Raw genomic sequence first — 20523 nt, forward strand, 5'->3', positions numbered from 1 at the left:
ATGCAATAAATATCATATCGTATCGGTAGTCAGTATTATGAGCACTACCGCCATCCGAGAAATTTTAGAAGATGGAACGACAGTTTGCTCTGTTGATAATTTTAGAACAGCTCAAATTAAACATACAATTTTGATAACAATGAATGTGAAGTACTAACACTCTAGACTCTAGACCATAATTATTGTCTGTTTATACATACATATATATAAATAATACTTATTAAATATATTGTTTCTACACATTTTTTAGTGTAAAACATAAATTGATTTATATTCAAAATAGCTTATTAGTATTAGTCTACTATATTTTTTTAACATATAAATAGAAACAAAATAAAACAAAAATGATTTATTATTGTTATAATAATTATTAAATTAAATTATTATTATTATTTATTTTTATTTATATACACACTGAGAAAAAATGTATTGAATTCGAAAAATATTTATTTCAATACTGCCTAAATAAATCATTTATTTAAAACTAGTAATATTGATTTGATCTGAAAAATATTTATTTGTTTTAAATAATTTATAAGGCAGTGTTAAAATAAAAATATTTATTATTTTGATAATTTTTTTCGGTGCATATATTAAATATAACGCGAATTAAATATTCACATATCAACGAAAAAATAAGTTAAAAGAAGAGCCTTTTACCTTCTAATTATAAGCTTTATTATAATTTATAAAGAAATAGTATGTGAGGAATGGATTTATAAAAAAGTATGGTAGTGTTATTTAAAATTATACATACGTACATTAAATATACTTATAATTTGTTTATTATCATAATAATTATGTACAAAGTTGTGGTAAAATTCGCATATTTAAATATATATACAACACATATATGTATAGCCAACATAATTATCAAACATTCTTGCTTGTCATTTTCTTGAAGTAAAAGTGTTTATCTTTTGTATAAAATTTGACATTATCTTTTGTATAAAATCTGACATTCTGTATAAAATTTAAAATTAATACAGGAAGGCAAAACAGAAATTCTTGACAGGCACTCTCATACATACACTGTGAAAAATTATTTTAACACGTCAATATACTTGCGTGTACTGTAAAATGTTTATAAAACGCTTGTTTGTTAATCGACATATGCGACTAGCGCTTATTTGTATCGGAAGATTAACTTTTATATTTATAAGTTGTATCGAAATCGAAATTTACGCATATTTTAATCTATCAAATTATATTTTGAAAATTATACCATATAAGAATTTTAAAAAAATGTTATATCAAATTACAAATACTTATATCGTTCTCTAATATTTGATATTAAAAGTTTATCCTATTTTTTGAGCTACACAAAAAAAAATACGTGTTGCGCAGTTGAAGATAGATATTACTATGTTAGAGTTATAAATATATATTATAGATAACAATATATTAAATATTACAAAATATTATGCTTATTTAAAAATAGAATAATTTAAAACTAACTCAAATCAACTAATAATACGGGTTTTTAAATATTATTTCTATTATTTTTAAATCTATACTTTATAATTATAATGCGATTTATATTATACACAAAATACGGAAGAATTACGATTTGTTGTAATTAAATGTATTGATGACAACTTTGTTGCTGTTAACATTTATTAATAACAACAAAGTGACCTCGTACATCTTTATATAATCGCTGCATAATTCACCACAATTTATTAGGTAATTCTAGTGATATCTTTAATTTCATGATATGATAATCGAGCAATGTGTGCAATGTTTCCTTAGACTTTAATATTTTCAGTGCCATTGAATAATATTACATTTGCTCTTTTCTATACATAGATACTCGTATGTTACGAAATGACTAGTCTCTCACTCGTGAATGAGAAATACGTCGTAAGAATAATCTTTTTGGTTTTTTTAGTTTACTCTATATATCTATAGTCAGAATGTAATACTCTTTCGATAAAAGATAAAAAAAAAAATAAAATAATTATTTTTGCTGATTACTCTATTACGACGTTCTCTAGTCACGGGAATAGACAGGAACTTTCTAAAAAATATGTTTACAGGAGTGTTTATTAGCATATCACATATTTGTTATACTCAGCAAATAAAATAAAAGGATATTTAAATGTATCAAAATATTAACGCGAATATATTTATAAATATGTTCTAAATATGTAATGGTATGATTTCTATTATATACGCGTATAATTGTAGTGTTATATGTAAAATTTTCCATGGATGATAAGGATTTTTGGTCCCTTTATAGAGCACAACAAAATTATCCGCGCGTAAAAAAATAAATGCGAGAAAAAAATAAAATCCACCAATCTCTGTTTAATGAATTTCTTGAATGTTAATTATTCTAAATCTCTCACGATTTGCTTGAATTATCCGATTATGCTTCTATTTATTAAACCTGTTTATTATTTTTATTTAACTCATCAGCACTAGTGATAAACTGAACAATAGTGAAATAGACTAGACAATAGTCCAAGCTTAAAAATATGCCCATTTTGTTTACATTTCCATAAGTGGCAGTATAATAATAGGCACACACATTAATTCTGTCTATTGTGACATTTTTTTAGTTTTCCTTAATTTTTGTTTGTCTTAATGAATACAAAATTTCTTCTACACATTATAAAAATATAAAAATTTACCATGTATTCTATTTCATCGAGAAATACCTAATCTTTTCAAGATGGCACCAACTCACCAGATGTTTAACATACATTCGTGAAAATAATAGATCGCGTGTCTTCCTATTCACTTTTTCGTACCTGTCTCCGTATCTACATTGATCGAAATCACTCCGTTAAGCTCGTCCTGGATTTCTCTCAAACTCTTGCCTTTCGTTTCCGGCAATAGGAGTACTGCGAAGAGGATACTTAATACACAGAATGCGCCGAACATCCAGAAGGTCGCATAGTTGCCGAACGCAGTCTCCATATCTTTGGAGAACTTTGTTATGAGAAAAGCCAGGAACCAGCAGACAGAGACTGTTATACCAGAGGCCTTGGCCTTGACATTCGAGGCAAACATCTCACCCATCACGGCCCAAGGAAGCGGACCCCAACCCACGCTATAAGTAGAGATGAAGATGACGAGCGAGACTACCGGCAGCCAGGATATCTGCGCCACCACATCATCCGCGTGCTGCACTTCTTTCAGATAGAAATACAAACCCAAAGCACCCTGCAATACAAATAGATTACGTGATAAAATGGAAAATTTGTGAGATAAAAAATTCAATGCTACAAAACATTTGATATTTAGGACAATTCTAATCTATGACGATTTATCATTTGAAAGCTTTTGTGGCAATTTTTATATCATTAAAATTTCAGGCCCTAAATCCTTTTCTTTAACAACAACAATAAAAAAGATTATATCGGATTATACAAATTTTTAAAATATAAAAAATATTTTTTATATAATATTTTATAATTTTTTTTTTTTTTTTTTTCAGAGAACCAGAGCTGTCACGGATTAAGCCTCTATTGTTTCATTGTGAGTATGCATCATCTTTTTTCTGTCGCAAATTTGTATCATTTTATGTAATCGCACATACGCGGTTGTATGCGGAGTCCCCGCTCTGCGTATGCAGTAAATTGCATCCGATGTAATAATGATCGCTGCATTCCTACGGCATGTGTATATCGGCATGCATAATAGTGCTTGACCTTTCTCACGTTTTGCGGGTATTGTGCATTCCGCGATGCACGTACTTGTTGCATATCCTGCATCGGACATTTCCGAGTGTGCCAGACCTTGCCTCGCGTTTATCTTTATTTAATTTGCATAAGAGGATCGCACAAATCGCAAGTAATAATTTCATAAGTCGTGACTCGATCCCTCACATCAGATAATTAAATCATTCGCCTCGTTCTCGAAGATGCATTTTACACGTGATAAAATAAAGGTTATTAAATTGCTAATTTTTGTAGCATAATTATAGCAATAAACGCATTTATGCATGCCGACCATGAACACACACTGCAATGGAATGTGTTTAATGATCTGATGCATATAATCTACTAAATGTGGCATGAAAATGAATCGGTGTGTGATAATTTCCGCATGAGTTGCAGCTTCAAAAATTCTATCAATAATTGTTAAAATTACTTGTGGAAAATGTAGGTTGCTTAGTATAAAATTTTAAAATAAAAACGTTATAAAATTTTTAGAATTTTAATAATTATTAGTAATTTTAATTTATTTGGCACCATAATGCTAACAATAAGTCCATTATCGCAAATATTTTTGCAGCTTTCTCGCAATTTTGATTGGTTGTCGAGATTAACATTATGTGTTATATTAATAGCATTAAACATATCTTATCATAAAGATTAATAGTTTGACAGTTGTAAAATAAAAAATAAAAATAATAGCAATATAACGCGCGCGAAGCGCGTACTTGTGTTGTCCGGTACATAACAAAAATTCAGAAATTAAAATTACATACATAATTAAAATTTGGCAAATTAATATTATGTACGCAATATACATTCGAGAATTAAAATTAAAATATAAAATATATAATAAAATATAAAATTAGAATATAACTGTAATACAATATACTATAGCATCAATTATACGTGCATTATTTTTTAATAAAAATTATTGAATTGTATTCCTCAAATTAGTATTCTATCAGTTTACTATATATTAACATCTATATAATATAATATAATTACACACGCAAAGCAAAGTTATATTATTCTTTGATAATAAAATCTCAAAAATTGCGACGCATGCATGCACAAATTATTATTGCAATCAGTGTATAAAAAATATATTAATTAATTATGCAACGCATAAAAATTCAATATTTAAATCTTTAACAGAAAATACGAACAAAGAAATAAAATTTTCTACAAGAATCTTTTGTGATCAAATATGTTTTACGCTTTTATTAGACTCGCGCGAAACTCTATATCCCACACATCTATCACGCTGCGCGGTTCGCGCGAGACTGATTTTCGTGTGAGGTATCGCGAGCGCGAAGCCGAGATCACGTGACCAGTGGACTGGTCATGTGACCACTGGTCATGTGACCATCGGTCCCGCGCTTACGATACCTCGTACGAGAATTAGTTTTGCGCGAGTCGCGCAGCGTGACGGATGTATGAAGTTTCGTGCAAATCTAATGAAAGCGTTGATATTTGATCACAAAAGATTCTTGTAGAAAATTTTATTTCTTCGTTCATATTTTCCGTTAAAAATTTAAATATTGAATTTTTATGCGTTGCATAATTAATTATTATATTTTTATGCATTGATTGTAATAATAATTTTTACATGGATGCATTGCAATAATAATTTTATACATGCGTTGCAATTTTGAAGGTTTTATTATCAAAGATGAATAATATAACTTTGCTTTACGTACGTAATTAAATTCAATTTACTAAACAAAATGAGAAAAAATTTTTGTTAAACAAGATACATACATACAAAATAGTTTTCAAACAATATGATAGAAATTCGGCAAATTAAAATTATGTACATAATAGAAATTCAATAAATTAAAATTATGATCATAGCATCAAGCAACTGTCATTGCAAAGATTAACAATTTGACAGTTGTAAATTAAACAATGGAAATTATATCAAAGAAATAATGCGCGCTTATGTCGTCTAGTAAAATTAAAATATTTATGAAAAAAATTGATAAATGATAATATAATATACAATATGTATACTAGGAATAGTTTAATCTGGATTAATTCTTATATTTTAATTATATATAAAAACTTTAAAAAAATAATCGTGTACTTTTTGAAAAGTTTAAATTTTGTGTTTGTACTATTTATTAGTCTTTTAAAACTTTTAATTTTAATAAGCTGTAATGCGTGTCTTCTTTAACTAATTGTTTAAGTTCATTATTATTCTGTCGCAATGCGACGAAATTACAGATCGTTGCATAAAACAATAAGCAAACTTTACGGGAAACCGCGTTGCGTCTATCCCTTAATGAATACGCTAATTTTGAACACAATTTTTAATGCAAATTTTTGAACAGATTTGTTGTTTATTAAGTAAAGAAAACAATAGTTTCACGCGACGACAAGATATGTATATAAAACACTAAATCGTCTTTTCTCGATATATAATATATTATCAATATTCCGTAATATATCACTTTATATTTTCATATAATTGAGTTAAAATTAATTTTAAAAATGCATTAATAATTTTAAAATTAATTTAATTTTAAATTAAAATTAATTAAAATTTGTAACTTATTTTAAATTAATTTTTTTATAAGTGCGTTTCCAAATTCGTGATGAAGATAGATAAGTAGTTTAGCATTAAACTTGAAAATAGAAGAAATTACTTACCAAACTGACTGTTTCTCCAATGCCGGAGAAAACGAGAAGCACTCTTCTTCCCCATCTGTCGACGACGAAGGGTGTTACGCATGATGCTAAGCATTGCACGACACCGATGATAATTGGTGAAAATTCTGTTGGGACAAAACTTCCGGCGGCAATAAAGATATTTTGCATATAGAATAGCACGACATTGATACCAGTAAGCTGTTGGAAGGAAGCCAAGGCACAAGTGTAGATAAGGGCCTTTAAATTAGCTTTCACCTTGAACAGATCCAAGATGCTGACTTGATTTCTAAAAGCCTCATCGATTATCTCCTGAAAAATTGGAAGCAAAGTCAAATGTATTAAACAGCGAAAATTAGAATGAGAGAAATTAAATCGAATATTTTGCACAGGAGATTCTGAATTGGATGTTTAAAAAAGAAAATTGTTATTAACACATCCAAATGATATTAAAGCAAAAATAAGTCCAGTTTTCTATTATCCATTTATATCTTGAACTTTAATTCTTTAAAATTTTCCATTTAGTAATGCTAATTAATTTTGTACAACACTTTCAATGTTTGCTATGTTTCTTCATTTAAAATCTAGCACTTGCGAATGAAAGAACACTCAACAATTTCGGACACTGCATTATAAAAAAAATGTCGATTGGAGAAGCCAGTCATAATAATTATCTCTCACAGCTGTATAACATTATCATTTAGGATCAAGGAACGACCTTACAGCCGCGACCTCGTTTGCTTAACGTGACCTGACGAACAATATATTCAGATATACGTCCAACACTGCTACTACTTATCGTGTAAATAGCAGTTACCTTTTTACTTAAGAGTGTCTTCTCGACAAGACATAAATAATAATTAGTAGACTAAAATCACACAGCATATTGCCAAGTTATAAATTACATATAATTATATATTGTGCAATTTTATTCTACTAATTATTATTATGTAAATTATAATTACTACATATATATATGTATATATATTAAATTTAATTTCTGTTTTTCTAATAGCAGAAAACAATTAATGAGAAATCAGTTGGGATTAATTTTTGATTTTCGAAGATAATCAGAATTTGTGATGTTTTAAAGCAAATTTCATTAAATCTGTTCTAATTTACCTGCATTTCATCAGCTTCTTTCTGAACAGCTACTTCGGTTTTACTTCGGAGTTTTGCCAGAGACGCGATCGCTTCATTTCTACAGCCCTTACTAAGAAGATAATACGGAGACTCCGGCATTACTGCGAAACAGACGAAGAAGAGTACTGGCAGAATGGCACAGACAATCCACAAGGTTGTATAGCTAACGAAAGGTCCAATAGCGTAAGAATACAATAATCCAACTGTAATAAAAAGCTGAAGAAAAGAGCCCAATGTTCCTCTGATGGAAGTCTGAAAAGATAAATAATATTTAGTACAATAGCCAATTGCGAAAGGATAGCAACTTTATTCTAATTCAGTTTTTAACACTTTAAGAAATTAAATATTGCAAGTACAATGGCTTACAACAAAATTAATTTATACAAATATATATAAACTTCTATCTAATCATAATTTTTTAAAGATGAAAATTTTTTTTAAAGAAGAAAATTAAATGAAGAATTTATTACAATAAATCCCAGGGAATCTTTACATATAAATTGATATTGTGTCACTGTGTTATACAATGTGTGTTATGAAAAATAAATTTACCTCAGCGATTTCACCACAATACATAGGTATAATCGTGAATGCAATACCCAGAGCGATTCCAAATATTATTCGCGCGATATAAAGCTGAGCAATATGAACTGCGGTAGCAACTAATGCCCATCCAATTAAAAACGGTACGACGGAAAATAGTGCTGTTTTTTTGCGACCCCATCTGCAAAAAGATTAATAGAATAGTTTTTATTTTCTCATATATTAAAAATTATTATTTTTGCAAAAAAATAGAAGCATCTTTGTTGTTTCGACTTGCTGTCTCGAAAATTGGATAGCACAATTAAATCATTAGACTCATATATAGGTATATATGCTTATACTTATTTATACCTTTCTCCGAGGTGACTTGCTATGAAACTACCGGGGATTGCACCAAGGGCCACTAGAGATCCTATCCACGAACTTTCGTCGGGGGTGATCGGTGATCCCAAAGGTCCACCATCTTTCTCCAAATTAGGAAGAACTGGACTAGTCCATGACAACATCGCACCAGTCGCCACAATACATAGATTACCTGTAATCATATTAAATACCAAGATGCATTTCTAGGTAAATTTAGAAATATGTATATCGTGATAAAATAATTTCATTAAATATTTATTGCTGTAATCAATCATTAATATCTCTTCAATCATCCGTTATAAATCCAATAATTGAACACATTATTAACTTACAATTTTCATATCTAAAGCCTACCTATATACTAATCGCTATTTTATCGCTCCGATGGGATTTGATAAAATATCTACGACATCCTATCCTTAAATTTAAATTTATATAAGCTTAGAGAGGGAGATAAATATACGTCAAAGATAATTTATACACAGCCTATTCATGCGTCAGCGGTTCTCTAACAAGGTTCTCTCATATTTATACATTTAATACATACTTTTAACAGAGAAATAATATTAAAATATTTTAATCTGCTTTTTTATTTAAGGAATTAATTTTTTTGTCAAAAAGCTAGCGACATGTTTCTTTATCATGTAATACATTCTTTCATAACAGTCTGCATTTTTTTATTGTAAAAAAATTGAATTTTTAAATCATTGAAATAGTTATGCATTGAAACTTTGATTTGAAAATGTTTTCATTTAAGAGAGTATATATCTGTAAAAACTCTCATCAAAGTATTTCTTATCGCTTTCGAGAAATTGACTTTTCGAAAGTGTTTCCACGCGCGTCTCGAAATTAGCAATTCAATTATGTCAGTGGTCCGTATGCTTGCCGGCAATGCTTTGCCGACGAAATGCGAATCAAAGCGCGCTTTGAAGGCTTTTCCGACGATAGAGCGGTTTTACATAATTGTATTTCAAGCAATACGGTGAAATTCAAGGCTTGCCGCGCTTCCGGTTTTACGGAGCAGTGCACGTACATACAAACCTTACAAAGTATAAAAAACCACAGAGCAGTAAAAGATATTCAACGGCAAACTGTCATGTGCACGCTATATTTTGCATTTCAGATTTTAAATAATTTACATGAAATAATTTCTATATGATTTTTTTATGTTTGCACGTTTTTAAGATGTATTAAATTTTTTATATAGATAATACAATAAGTAATTTTTGAATATAATATTTGTATACTACAAGAGAGAATTTAACTTAATATTATAGCTATTATATAATATTACAATATGTTATATAAAATATTTCATGTTATCAAATAGTATTTCTATATAATAGTATTCTTATATTTTATATCTTGAATGCGTAAGAGGAATAATAGCTTTTACGTATAAACTCATAGAATGAAATGCACTCATGTGTCAGTTTCATACATATAGAAAAACCGGCAATGCGGTTATTTTAACGCGATAATATGCTCGTCAGAATTATCGCATTTACGTAATCTACGATGAATTGTTATGCGATTACACTGTCAACGGTACGTTGCATCATCAAACAAACGAGACAGTAAGGTATGAGTCGTAAAAATCACACTATAATATCGAAAAGATACAATCTCGGTATTGTCAGATATTGTAATTATCATTAATAGCACGGAGTTGCATCCCGCGAAATTCCTGAGAAAAATAACTTCCAATCTTCATACCAAACTTGCTGAACAACTAAGGAATAACACGAATTAGATATGCAAATATGCAGCTTTAAGTTTATCATGCGAATTAGATTAACGTCGTTTTTACTTGCCTTCATTTTACAATTAGAGAGTGTCCCAGATTTCCATAAATTATACGTAACAGTTAATGAACACGGAATTATTCAAACAGTTCTGAAAAGTATACTACAGGCAATCAGAACAATATGCTGAATTATGAAAAAAAATTGCAAAAAGAAACAACGATATTATATTATTGTGATCAAAATTTGTGTTGATAATATAATTTGATTAACTTGTTTCACGTATGATCGTACGCTAAATTATTAATTATTATATTTTCTCGCGAATAAATATTTTGTTGCAAATCAAAAACTGGAAGCAAACGAACGCATTATTTTAAATGACCATTAAGTGAATCACATGTTGCTAACATAATTTGTTATTGTCAAATTTTAAAAACTAGTATAAAACAAGTACACGATTAATCGCTTACGCGTTATAGATATAAACGGTCTTTGTGACAAATAAGATAAACGAACTTTTTACTTGTAAAGCCTAATCAGTATTGTGTGGGTTTATCTTTACGTTTCCTTTCGCCAACTTTCTGTACGAGCTAACATGTCACATTACTAATTCCATTGCGATTGGTAAATTATTTTCCGATTGACCCCATGCATGTGTGCTAGATGATAACGATTATCTATCGCATTTATTGCAACGCAATAAATCCGTGTCAAGTATCGTCAAATACAAAAAATCAGATAGATATGCGTTCAGGTTCAAAGCAATATAAATGAACATATATGATGAGGTAAAATGAAAAAGAGAAAAGAGAAAAAAAAGAAAGTCACATTTGATATGAAAGATCATATTATAGTGACCTCTTTTCAATCCCATTTTTTTGATCTTACAACTCTTGCGTTTGATAAGTATTTTTCCACACATTTGATATCATTAGGTCATCATACTATATATCTCCTAAACGATTCACAATTTTTCTCTTACTATTTGACAAATCATGATACTATTTATTCTTCTTATATAATTTTCTCTTTAATTATGGAATTAAATATACTAACAATTCAATTTTACAAAAACAGAAAAACGAAAATTTAAACATCAAATATTTAGAGTGTAGTTACACGTTTTTAAAATTTACAGCAAATATATATAATGGATTACCATATGTATTATATATGTTATGTATATACATATATATACATACATTATACATGTATATATGCATATACATGTAGAATGAATATATGTTTTATTTTACATTTATAATATTTTACCATCGATATTAAATGACATTCTCTATCGGAATTTTTCTGTCGAGATAAGCAATCTGCCTTATGCATAATTTTTTGTCACAGTCTCAAGCAAAGATTCTTGACCTTTATTACATGACTGAGAAAAACGCTGATTATCTTTAAAGAAGTCATCATAATCACGCGAGACTTCCAAAATAAAAACGTTGATATCAAAAGAGGCGCGTCGTTGAAGATTCTAGGATAGGACTTTGTCCCTAAAAGAGATAGTTGATGCTGCATTAAATAGCCAAAGTTGGAAATGACGATGACCTGTCATTGAAATAGATAATCTGTCTTAATATTCAATTTTATTTGTCGACTTATTTAAAGCTACGTACGATCATATACTTGCATACTGTGTTTTTTTGTTGCGAAATGTACATGATGAAAATCCGCCCCTTTGCATTTACACGCGTTACATGGCATATGTCAGATAATTACACGACAAAAGTTATATCAGAACGAACGACAAAATGGCCCATGTACATGATAAACGCGATAAGAAGTAAAACGTAATCAAATTTTCCTGTAAAGTGCTCATCATGAATTTAAAAGTCGAGAGTCGACTAACTGTCAAAAATGATGAGTTGCAGTTTACACAATTTTACATATTTATTATACTCTTTTTTAATAATAATTGAATAATAATTAATTAATTGAATTATAATATTATATATTATATATTTATTTATATATTTTATATTACATTTTATTTTAATTAAATTAAAATGTTATATATTATTACAATAATTTCTTTCAATTTACGTTTTTTAGATACATATCTATATACAAAAAAAAATCTAGGAAAATGTATTGTGTAATCTTAGCAGCGATAAAATAATATCGGAAAATCATCAATCACGCCGGTGAGTAAAGCATAGCCATAAAAATCTTTTTTATTATTATGATAAGGTAATCGCTAGCTTATAGCCGGCGGAAAGTATAGCTACTTTCATTTTCCGATACAAAACGAGCAATTTTTCACTTTTGAAATAATATCGCATAACGGATAATGACAATAATAATGCGCGCATGGATTCGAGGAAAAACAATCATAATATTTCGCGGATTATTTGCGTGCGATTAATATTCAATAGCAATAGAAGAGAGCAGTTGTGCATATTTTCATATATAATTGTAAATATGTAAATATTGTTATCGTTATTTCGTTGCGCAAAATCGTTCGCATTGACGTTATATGCCAAATCGCGTTAATTTACAAACATTGACGTCCATGCAATGAAACTACTTTTGACAACAGTCGGAACATAATATATGCGTAAAATCACGACGGAATAAAAACGAAAACAACGATAGAACAAGCAATCGATAGCTAATGACGAATACGCAAAAGGCGTTTCTATAGATAACGCAATATTCAAAAAAATATCCCAGTATTGGTTAATAAAACTATATTGCATTATCAATGATAAAATGTAGTTGCAACAATAGTATTATCTGTTATATAGATTGATATGTAAATCGATATTGTAGAATTGTTTTGTTATATATCAATCTTGTCATCAAAGATTGATAAAGATATAATCACGGATAAATATTTTTCTGCGATAGATAAGATCAAAATTTTAAAAATTATTTTAATTACATGAAAGTACACACTAATCGATTCTAACAACATTCCTAGAAAAATAAAAAATCTCTTTTATAAATATAAAAGTCTTTCTGTAAATACCGAGCTTATTGTTCCTTAATTCGTGTTGAAGCGAGAAGTTACTCAATTAAATTTACTTATCAATGTGTATTAAAAGATTTTAACAAATTGCATCTGTGTAGATTGATTACGTAGGCCAGATAAAATTTTGTTTTCCAATTAACTCTAATTTTAAAGAGTGCTTTATGATAATTAAAAGTGTGCTTTATCAAGGAAATTGTATTTAACTTAAATTATATTTTGATAAATTATATTTTAATTTGATAAATAAAATTGGGATATATATATAATATTTGATGCAATGTATTTTATATTTTATGTGTTTACTTTATGCCTCGATTTTTTGTAATACAAGATAAATTTATATATATTTAATAGAAGTAAAATTTTTGGTTGAAATTAATTAGTTTTGTATAAGCTGACAAACTGGTTATGCTAGAATTTTTTCCTATGATGTAAAGTCTCGTAAATAAATAAACATATATATGTTTATTTGCAATCAACCAGATATTCATTCATTATATGTTAACAAATTGTAATAATATGTCGTGTAATATATGCATTCTAATAATTATGGCGTGAAGTAACCATGAAAATATCTGGACTTTGATCACGGAAATTTTGACGAGGACAAGTCGATTTCATGAATATTGACTATGTTTTGTCGTATTGTGGTTTGTCGTCCCAATTCATATATATAACAGAGAAATCTCATCGATTAATCCTCGTATAAATAAATAATTTCAGAATAAAAACGTTCGTTTCCTGCAGTCAAGGATTTTTGCTATTCGTGGATTTTGAACTCTTACGCAAGTCGACATTTTCAGAATCTAATCAGAGCTAATCTGAATTTTTATTTCCAGAAGTGTGTCACTGTTGGAATTTTAGGGATTTCCAGGTTTTGCATTTTATTATATTTCTGTTTACAGTCTCCGATTTTGGCAAAAAACAACATAATAAAAAAAAAAGAATCGCATATTGATTTCCGTTGGAGAGAGACAAATCAGGTTTCTTCTAATATATTATACAACCCGACAATCATTATCGCCAGTATTGTGCTTAAATGATTTAAAAATTAGCTAGATAAAAATAAGATAAAAATATGTAAATTCGTCTTAAATAAAATGAAGATGATTTTGTTTTAAATATATCTAGATAAAAAATAAAATTATATATATAACAATTCACATCTCTAAATAATTTCCAGATAATATTATTTTTAAGATCGCTTATATAAACATATTTATACAAAAATTTAAATTATAAAAAGGATGATATAAAAATATATTCATATTTTTATTTATATGTTTTTATCGCTTACTGCTTGTTCTAGGTACTACTCAAGTATTCTTATATGCTATAACTCTAACCCAAATTATCTGAACATTATTCTATGTAGATAATTCAGTAAAAATAACACTTTTTTCATCTAAGCTGCAGATATATATAATAAATAATAATATTTTTATTATCTAATAGTTTTATTATATATACAACAGCAAAAATTGATTATCGCACAATCGAAGGATACGATTCTCTTACGAATTATATTGATCTATTTCCCTTGGGAAAAACGTTCGTCTAATTCAGACTTCGAAGTCTCGTTGACTCGGTCGCGGCAGTTGTACTAATGAGGAAGTAATTTAAGCCGATTGCGATCTCTGTCGGTTAAGATTAAATTCGGTCGAGCACCGGATGCGAATCGTTTAATATTCCCGTCAACCAAATATACGAAGGACTTTACGATGGGCATGAATCGTGGCACGTAACTCGTCGTCGTCCTCCGATGCGACGTTCTCGAGTGCATTCTCTATGCTAATGCATCAAGTTCTCGCTAATCTCAACTTGATCAACAGGGAATCGCCGAGCCGAATAATTACTTGGGTTTTTCTTTCCTCCTTGCATGACGCGGTTTCGCGCTAATTCAATAGTAAAAATTGATCAGAGTTTCTTTTCCTGCTAAACTGAATCTTTAATTCTATTAATCATTTTCAATATTAAAAGAACAGGATATTTTCAAGAGACGTAATCGAAAAATATCTTCATATATGTTAATATTTGTGACTAACAGATTTGTGTTTCTGCAAACAAATTATTCTTAATTAAGGAAAAACGTAGGATTATTCTATTTCAATGAATATTGTACTTATTGTGAACTTGACATAAAAAATAAATAATTGACGAAGAAAAGTGCACGTGATGAAAATATCAGAGGATTTTGTATTATTATTTGTATTGTTATGACAAATATTTACGTTTGAATGCATTAATTATTCATGTGAATTTGAATGCATCAATTGTTTTACCTGACTTAATATTTTCATTGCTGTTATTTTGACACAGTATTGTTATCTAAGTTTCAAAAAATCTGTGTATAATATCATTAGATTTTATTATATAACATGCATTATGTTTAATATAAATAAACATGATTATATAATAAAGCATCTTGTTTCGCTGTCAATGTTTGTTTATTATGTACGTAAATAAATTATTTACTAGATTCTTTAAAAATATATAATTGCGCGCACGGAAAAATATATACTGTATATTAAATTTACATTATATTAAATATTTTAAAACATATTAAATTATATTAAACATTTTTATATAGCAAGCTAAAGAATAATTTTGATAACCACGTCGCGTTGCACGCATGTGCAGTTGCAGTGTACTGTATATACACGTGGTGAGAGCCAGTAGATTATACCCTTTATCATTTAATAACGTCATTCGTACCAAGGGAATAAGTGCATTGTTAAAACATAAATCATACGATCTCGTTATTCAATCTCTTATTTTGTCCAATCTGTAATTATTATTCAATCTATTCATTAAGCCCCGTGTTTTATTACGTTGAAAAATACATCGTTTAATTCTTCTTGAAGGAATTTGAAATAATCTTGCGTAAAAAAATTAAATATCAAATTTAATATTCTCGATGTATTATAACATTGCTGTATAAAAATGATTAAAGTATAATATATATACTGTAAAAAAATTTTTAATCAATTCTTTCTTCAAGATTTCTCCTTGAGAGCCAAAAATATAGAATGATCAAACAAATCTTGAATAAGAAGCCCGTGTGAAAGATATTCCCCAAAGCGCCATGTCGATCGATCAGGTTGCGTATAACACGATAATTATTTGTTCTAATTATTAATATCAATATATATATCATTGATAAGAACAGAATTCGTCCTATTCTATTTTTAATTAAAAAAACAATTTTAAAAAATAAATACAAAAAGATTATATATATACAATCTAATTTTATGTGAAATTTTGCAAAGTAAATCTCTTAGACTATTATCTGCTAATGAGGAACGTTGCATAATTATAATAATTTTCGTTAGTGCCGGTGGAAAATGCATGATGCTTTTGCATGAGAAGCGTAAAAATGAGAAATAAAATGATAAAATAAATATACACATTTTAATAAATCAATTTATTAAATCTTCGGTATTTAATGAATTAATTTTATTTTATTTTGAAGAAAATTTAGCTCTGGGCAGCATGGACTTACCTGCCGCAGCAGCCAGGAACTGGATGAGCTTGGAACCTTTTTCCGTCATGTTTTCAGGACGATAATTGTCAACGACGCGGAAGGATGTTCTGCTTTTTCCTGCACTTGGCTCCACAGATTCTTTGCCGGGGGTGACAGTGTCAAACACTGCCGAAGAGGAACTCACTGGCACAGAACTGTAAGCATAGTCTTTATACGAGCGCCCCTCTATCTCTTCATTACGAGTAGGAGTCATTTTCTCGATTTCTCGCGCGCCCTCTCTCTCTCTCTCTCTTTTTCTCTATCTCCCTCTTTCTTTTGATCGCTCACTCGCTCGGCTTCCTCTAATCGTTTCCACGTTTCTCTCCCACTCTCTTCTTTTTGTCGCTCTTCGTCAGACGCGAAGATCTCGATCGCGTTGTGACAGTGCGGGATGCAACGACCGACACGACGGTCACGAGTCCTAGACCCTGAAACGAAGCGATGTCAAGGTCGCATGGCTATAGAAAACGATCGCGCAACTTCCCCATCGAAAGGAACAGACCTTCGATTGATGGGAGTTATTTCAAGTTACAGGAGAATAAGAAGAAAAAAAGTATTGTATTGTTTGAAAAGTGTATTTTTACTTGTATTAATGTTAAATTAACTTTAAATAGAAATTTGATAATTATTAATGATGCTTATGAAGAAGAAAGAGTACATTTTATCTTCAAGAGAAGCAGAAAGTAGCTTTAATACTCTCTTTACCAGAACACATTTATTTACTCTTGATTTTTTTTACTGAAAAGGATGATCAGACTTCTTTATAAATATGAGATTTCCAGTATGAGAAAAGGAAAATGAAATCGATAGTTGTGTTTGTATAATATTTTCCGTTTGCAAAGAGGAAAATCTACGTAATTCTACGATAAAAACAAATTAAGTTGTAATTAAGTATAATTTGAATTCACGATCCGCGTAAAATTTTTATAGCAAAAACTGCAAGAATTATACGATAAATGTGTATTCTACATCTCTTTCAACTTTTATATCAATATTTTCTACGTAAATATATATATATATATATATATATATATATAGAAAGTCATAAATAATTCTGGGCAACTAAGAACTGACGCAGGATGAGAGGTGCCAAATAAACATTTTCCTAAGGTGAGTCTTTCTATTTTAAACGTTTCTGTTTATTTGGCAACTCTCATTCTGCACCGGTTCTTAGTTGCCTAGAATTATAAGTTTTAATATTTTATTGAAAACCTTACATAATTATTTAATTTTATATATATAGACTCACATCGACCAGAAAAATAATTTATCTTGAGATTTTCAAAACATTTTTGACATTGGATCTTCAATTTTTTAAACACGATTGCAAAAATAATTTTAAATAAAAATTCAATGTTTCGGTGCGCGAATAAATTGGCACAATATATCTTTCCAGCGAAGAGTATCACCCTAATCGAAGATGATTTCCCTCCTCTTTCGCCATAATTCTCTCTCCCTAATACGAACCGAAGGAAAATCGATAACGCGCTGTACCAAATGTCGTAATAACGCTAATGCAAGCATAAGCGAGCGAGCGATCGATTAAAGTGCGAGAAGCGAAATTCATCGCGATCAGATATACCAGAGTGGAATATTTTACCAGCGTTTCGTCTCGTGTCATTTCGTCCCGTTTTGATAAACTTATCCGGATGTAAATGTTAATTTGTTACGTAACGCGAATATATATTAATTTATCTATCTTTTTAAGAGCTTACTTCATCTTCTTTTTTCTCTATTGCGAAACGGTGGGAATGCGTTGTAACATTTTCTATTCTACTGATTGAAATATATGGTGCGGAATAATTCGAAGAAGAAATTTTCTGCCTAACTCCACCCACTTACGTCAGGAGAAAAATCAATAAAATCCAGGACGATATTTACTCGTGTCCTGCGATGTCGGCTCGCAACCGATACTGCGTTACGCACATGCGTATTGTGTCTAATTCTCGATTCCGAATCAACAGCTTCGAGATCGCATGAATATAAACTATTATAAACGAACCGAGTTTTTCAATAGAGATATTGTTCAATAGAGATAGAAAAATTTAATTTTACAAAATATGTTTGTTAAATAATATATTAGTGATAAAATGTGATTTTCTAAATTTTAATGCAGTTACGTTACACAAATATTTATATAAAATTGTGAAGAGATTAAAAACAAGGTGTCATTTTGTTAAAAAATCTAAACAAAAATAAATAAAGATAAATAAAGTTCAAAATACATAATTTCTAAGGTAGATGTTATTCTTGCACTATAAAATAAAATAAATACAATCTTTACTGTAACATCATAAATAATTTCTATAATCTACTCGATTAATTAATTATAAAAGACATTTTTATTATTATTTTCATGGAAATAATTAAGATATGAAGCAGAAACTTTATATATTGGTATATGTAAATATAAAACTCAAATTTTCTTAACAATATTTTCTATTAACTTTGTTAAATTTATCTTTATTTCACATAAAAGAATTCATTAAAAAACAATTTTACATGGTTTGAATGGATTGTAATTAAAAGAAATATATTTAGGTTTTATTAGAACAAGTGTTTTTTGCGCACTTTATAAAATGACATTTTTTTAATTAAAAAAGACACGGTTAGTGAATTACAAAGTGTGAATTATAGATAAATAAAGATATAGATAGATAGATCAATAAAATCTCAATGTATTAACAGATGCACTCTTGTTCTAACAAATGAATTCTGGAAAGAAATTTACGAGTTTGATTTATGACGTTCGGCGCAAGTTATATTCTCGCATTATCACTTTCACGGTTGAAATGACACTATTAGAATTAGAACCCCCTCAGAATGAAGAATGAAAAGTATTTTATGCGTATAGAATAATTATTATCGCATCGGCAAAAATTCCGTTTTTTTCACAGCTTATCTCCATTGTAAAACCTTCAAGGGATCGATAATCGCTCCCTGCGTCACACTTTTTTGCAAACGAAAGAAAAAAAACTTGCGTATCACTCATATTCATTGCGTATCAATGATTTAATTACAATCTATCGTTTATCGATAGCATAATCGAATGATCTCACACGGTTTGACAAATCATGGAAAATCCGCGACGAATAATCTAGAGGAAAAAATGGAGGAAATCACTTACTTCTGTCGCACAGGTACTTGATTAAAATGATCCTTTCGCCAAGTAAGAGCTGTATTAATAAGCCCTCGATTAACACCTTATGTAATAAATGAGGTGCGATAGATTATCGGAATGTATCATGCGTATGACCATATTACGTTGATCGTTCGTATCATATCTCGTATCTTTACCGCAGTAGTCCTTGATATAGATAAACAAGTTAATCTTTGTAATGTCGCTTTAAACAACGATTACGTAAATTAGTCATAAAATATTTATCTACCGTCTCACGGATTCTACTAAATGTCAACTATCATAAATTGTAAATAAACATCTTATTGCTTCAGTATAGGTATACACAATCAATTAAGAGTCACGACAATACCAACATTTTCTTTCGTTTTTATTTATTTTTTTATTTTTTATAATTAGATTTAATTTATTTAATTACTTTTTTAGTTTTAATATATTTTTGAAATCTTTTTAATTCAGAAAAAATGTTTTTTTATGAATTCTTTCACAGATAGAATAAAAAAGAATTTAAATCTATATTATCCAATGGTTTGATATAAACATCTGACGTTTATACGTCACCTGCACAATCATTAAGTTTTTATCAGTTTTATCACTCGATCAATTTTATAATACGTGAACGATTTATGTGAAGATTAAAATACATAATTATTGTGCATCGTTATCGTGCAAAGCAAAACACGGAAACGATTTATTTGTCATATTTGCAACAAAATTATTCTCAACCTTCTAAAAAAAGAACACGCGTTTAATTACTCGAA

The 20523-nt window shown here is 29.0% G+C and overlaps 1 protein-coding gene across 1 annotated transcript; it reads right to left on the reverse strand.

The window, feature by feature from the left end:
• Nucleotides 1–762: 762 nt before the first annotated feature.
• On the reverse strand, nucleotides 763–19836 carry LOC114938053 (trehalose transporter 1-like protein). Its single transcript, XM_029311796.2, has 7 exons — nucleotides 19751–19836; nucleotides 16603–17051; nucleotides 8355–8538; nucleotides 8013–8184; nucleotides 7440–7712; nucleotides 6321–6629; nucleotides 763–3171 (listed from the first exon to the last, which is right to left on the reverse strand). Exons 2-7 carry the CDS (start codon nucleotides 16835–16837, stop codon nucleotides 2743–2745), a joined length of 1602 nt encoding a protein of 533 aa, XP_029167629.1. The 5' UTR covers nucleotides 16838–17051; nucleotides 19751–19836; the 3' UTR covers nucleotides 763–2742.
• Between the last annotated feature and the right edge of the window lie 687 nt (nucleotides 19837–20523).

This window comes from Nylanderia fulva, unplaced genomic scaffold, assembly GCF_048542155.1.
Source record: "Nylanderia fulva isolate GAGA-0341 unplaced genomic scaffold, ASM4854215v1 Scaffold4, whole genome shotgun sequence".
Taxonomy (NCBI): domain Eukaryota; kingdom Metazoa; phylum Arthropoda; class Insecta; order Hymenoptera; family Formicidae; genus Nylanderia; species Nylanderia fulva.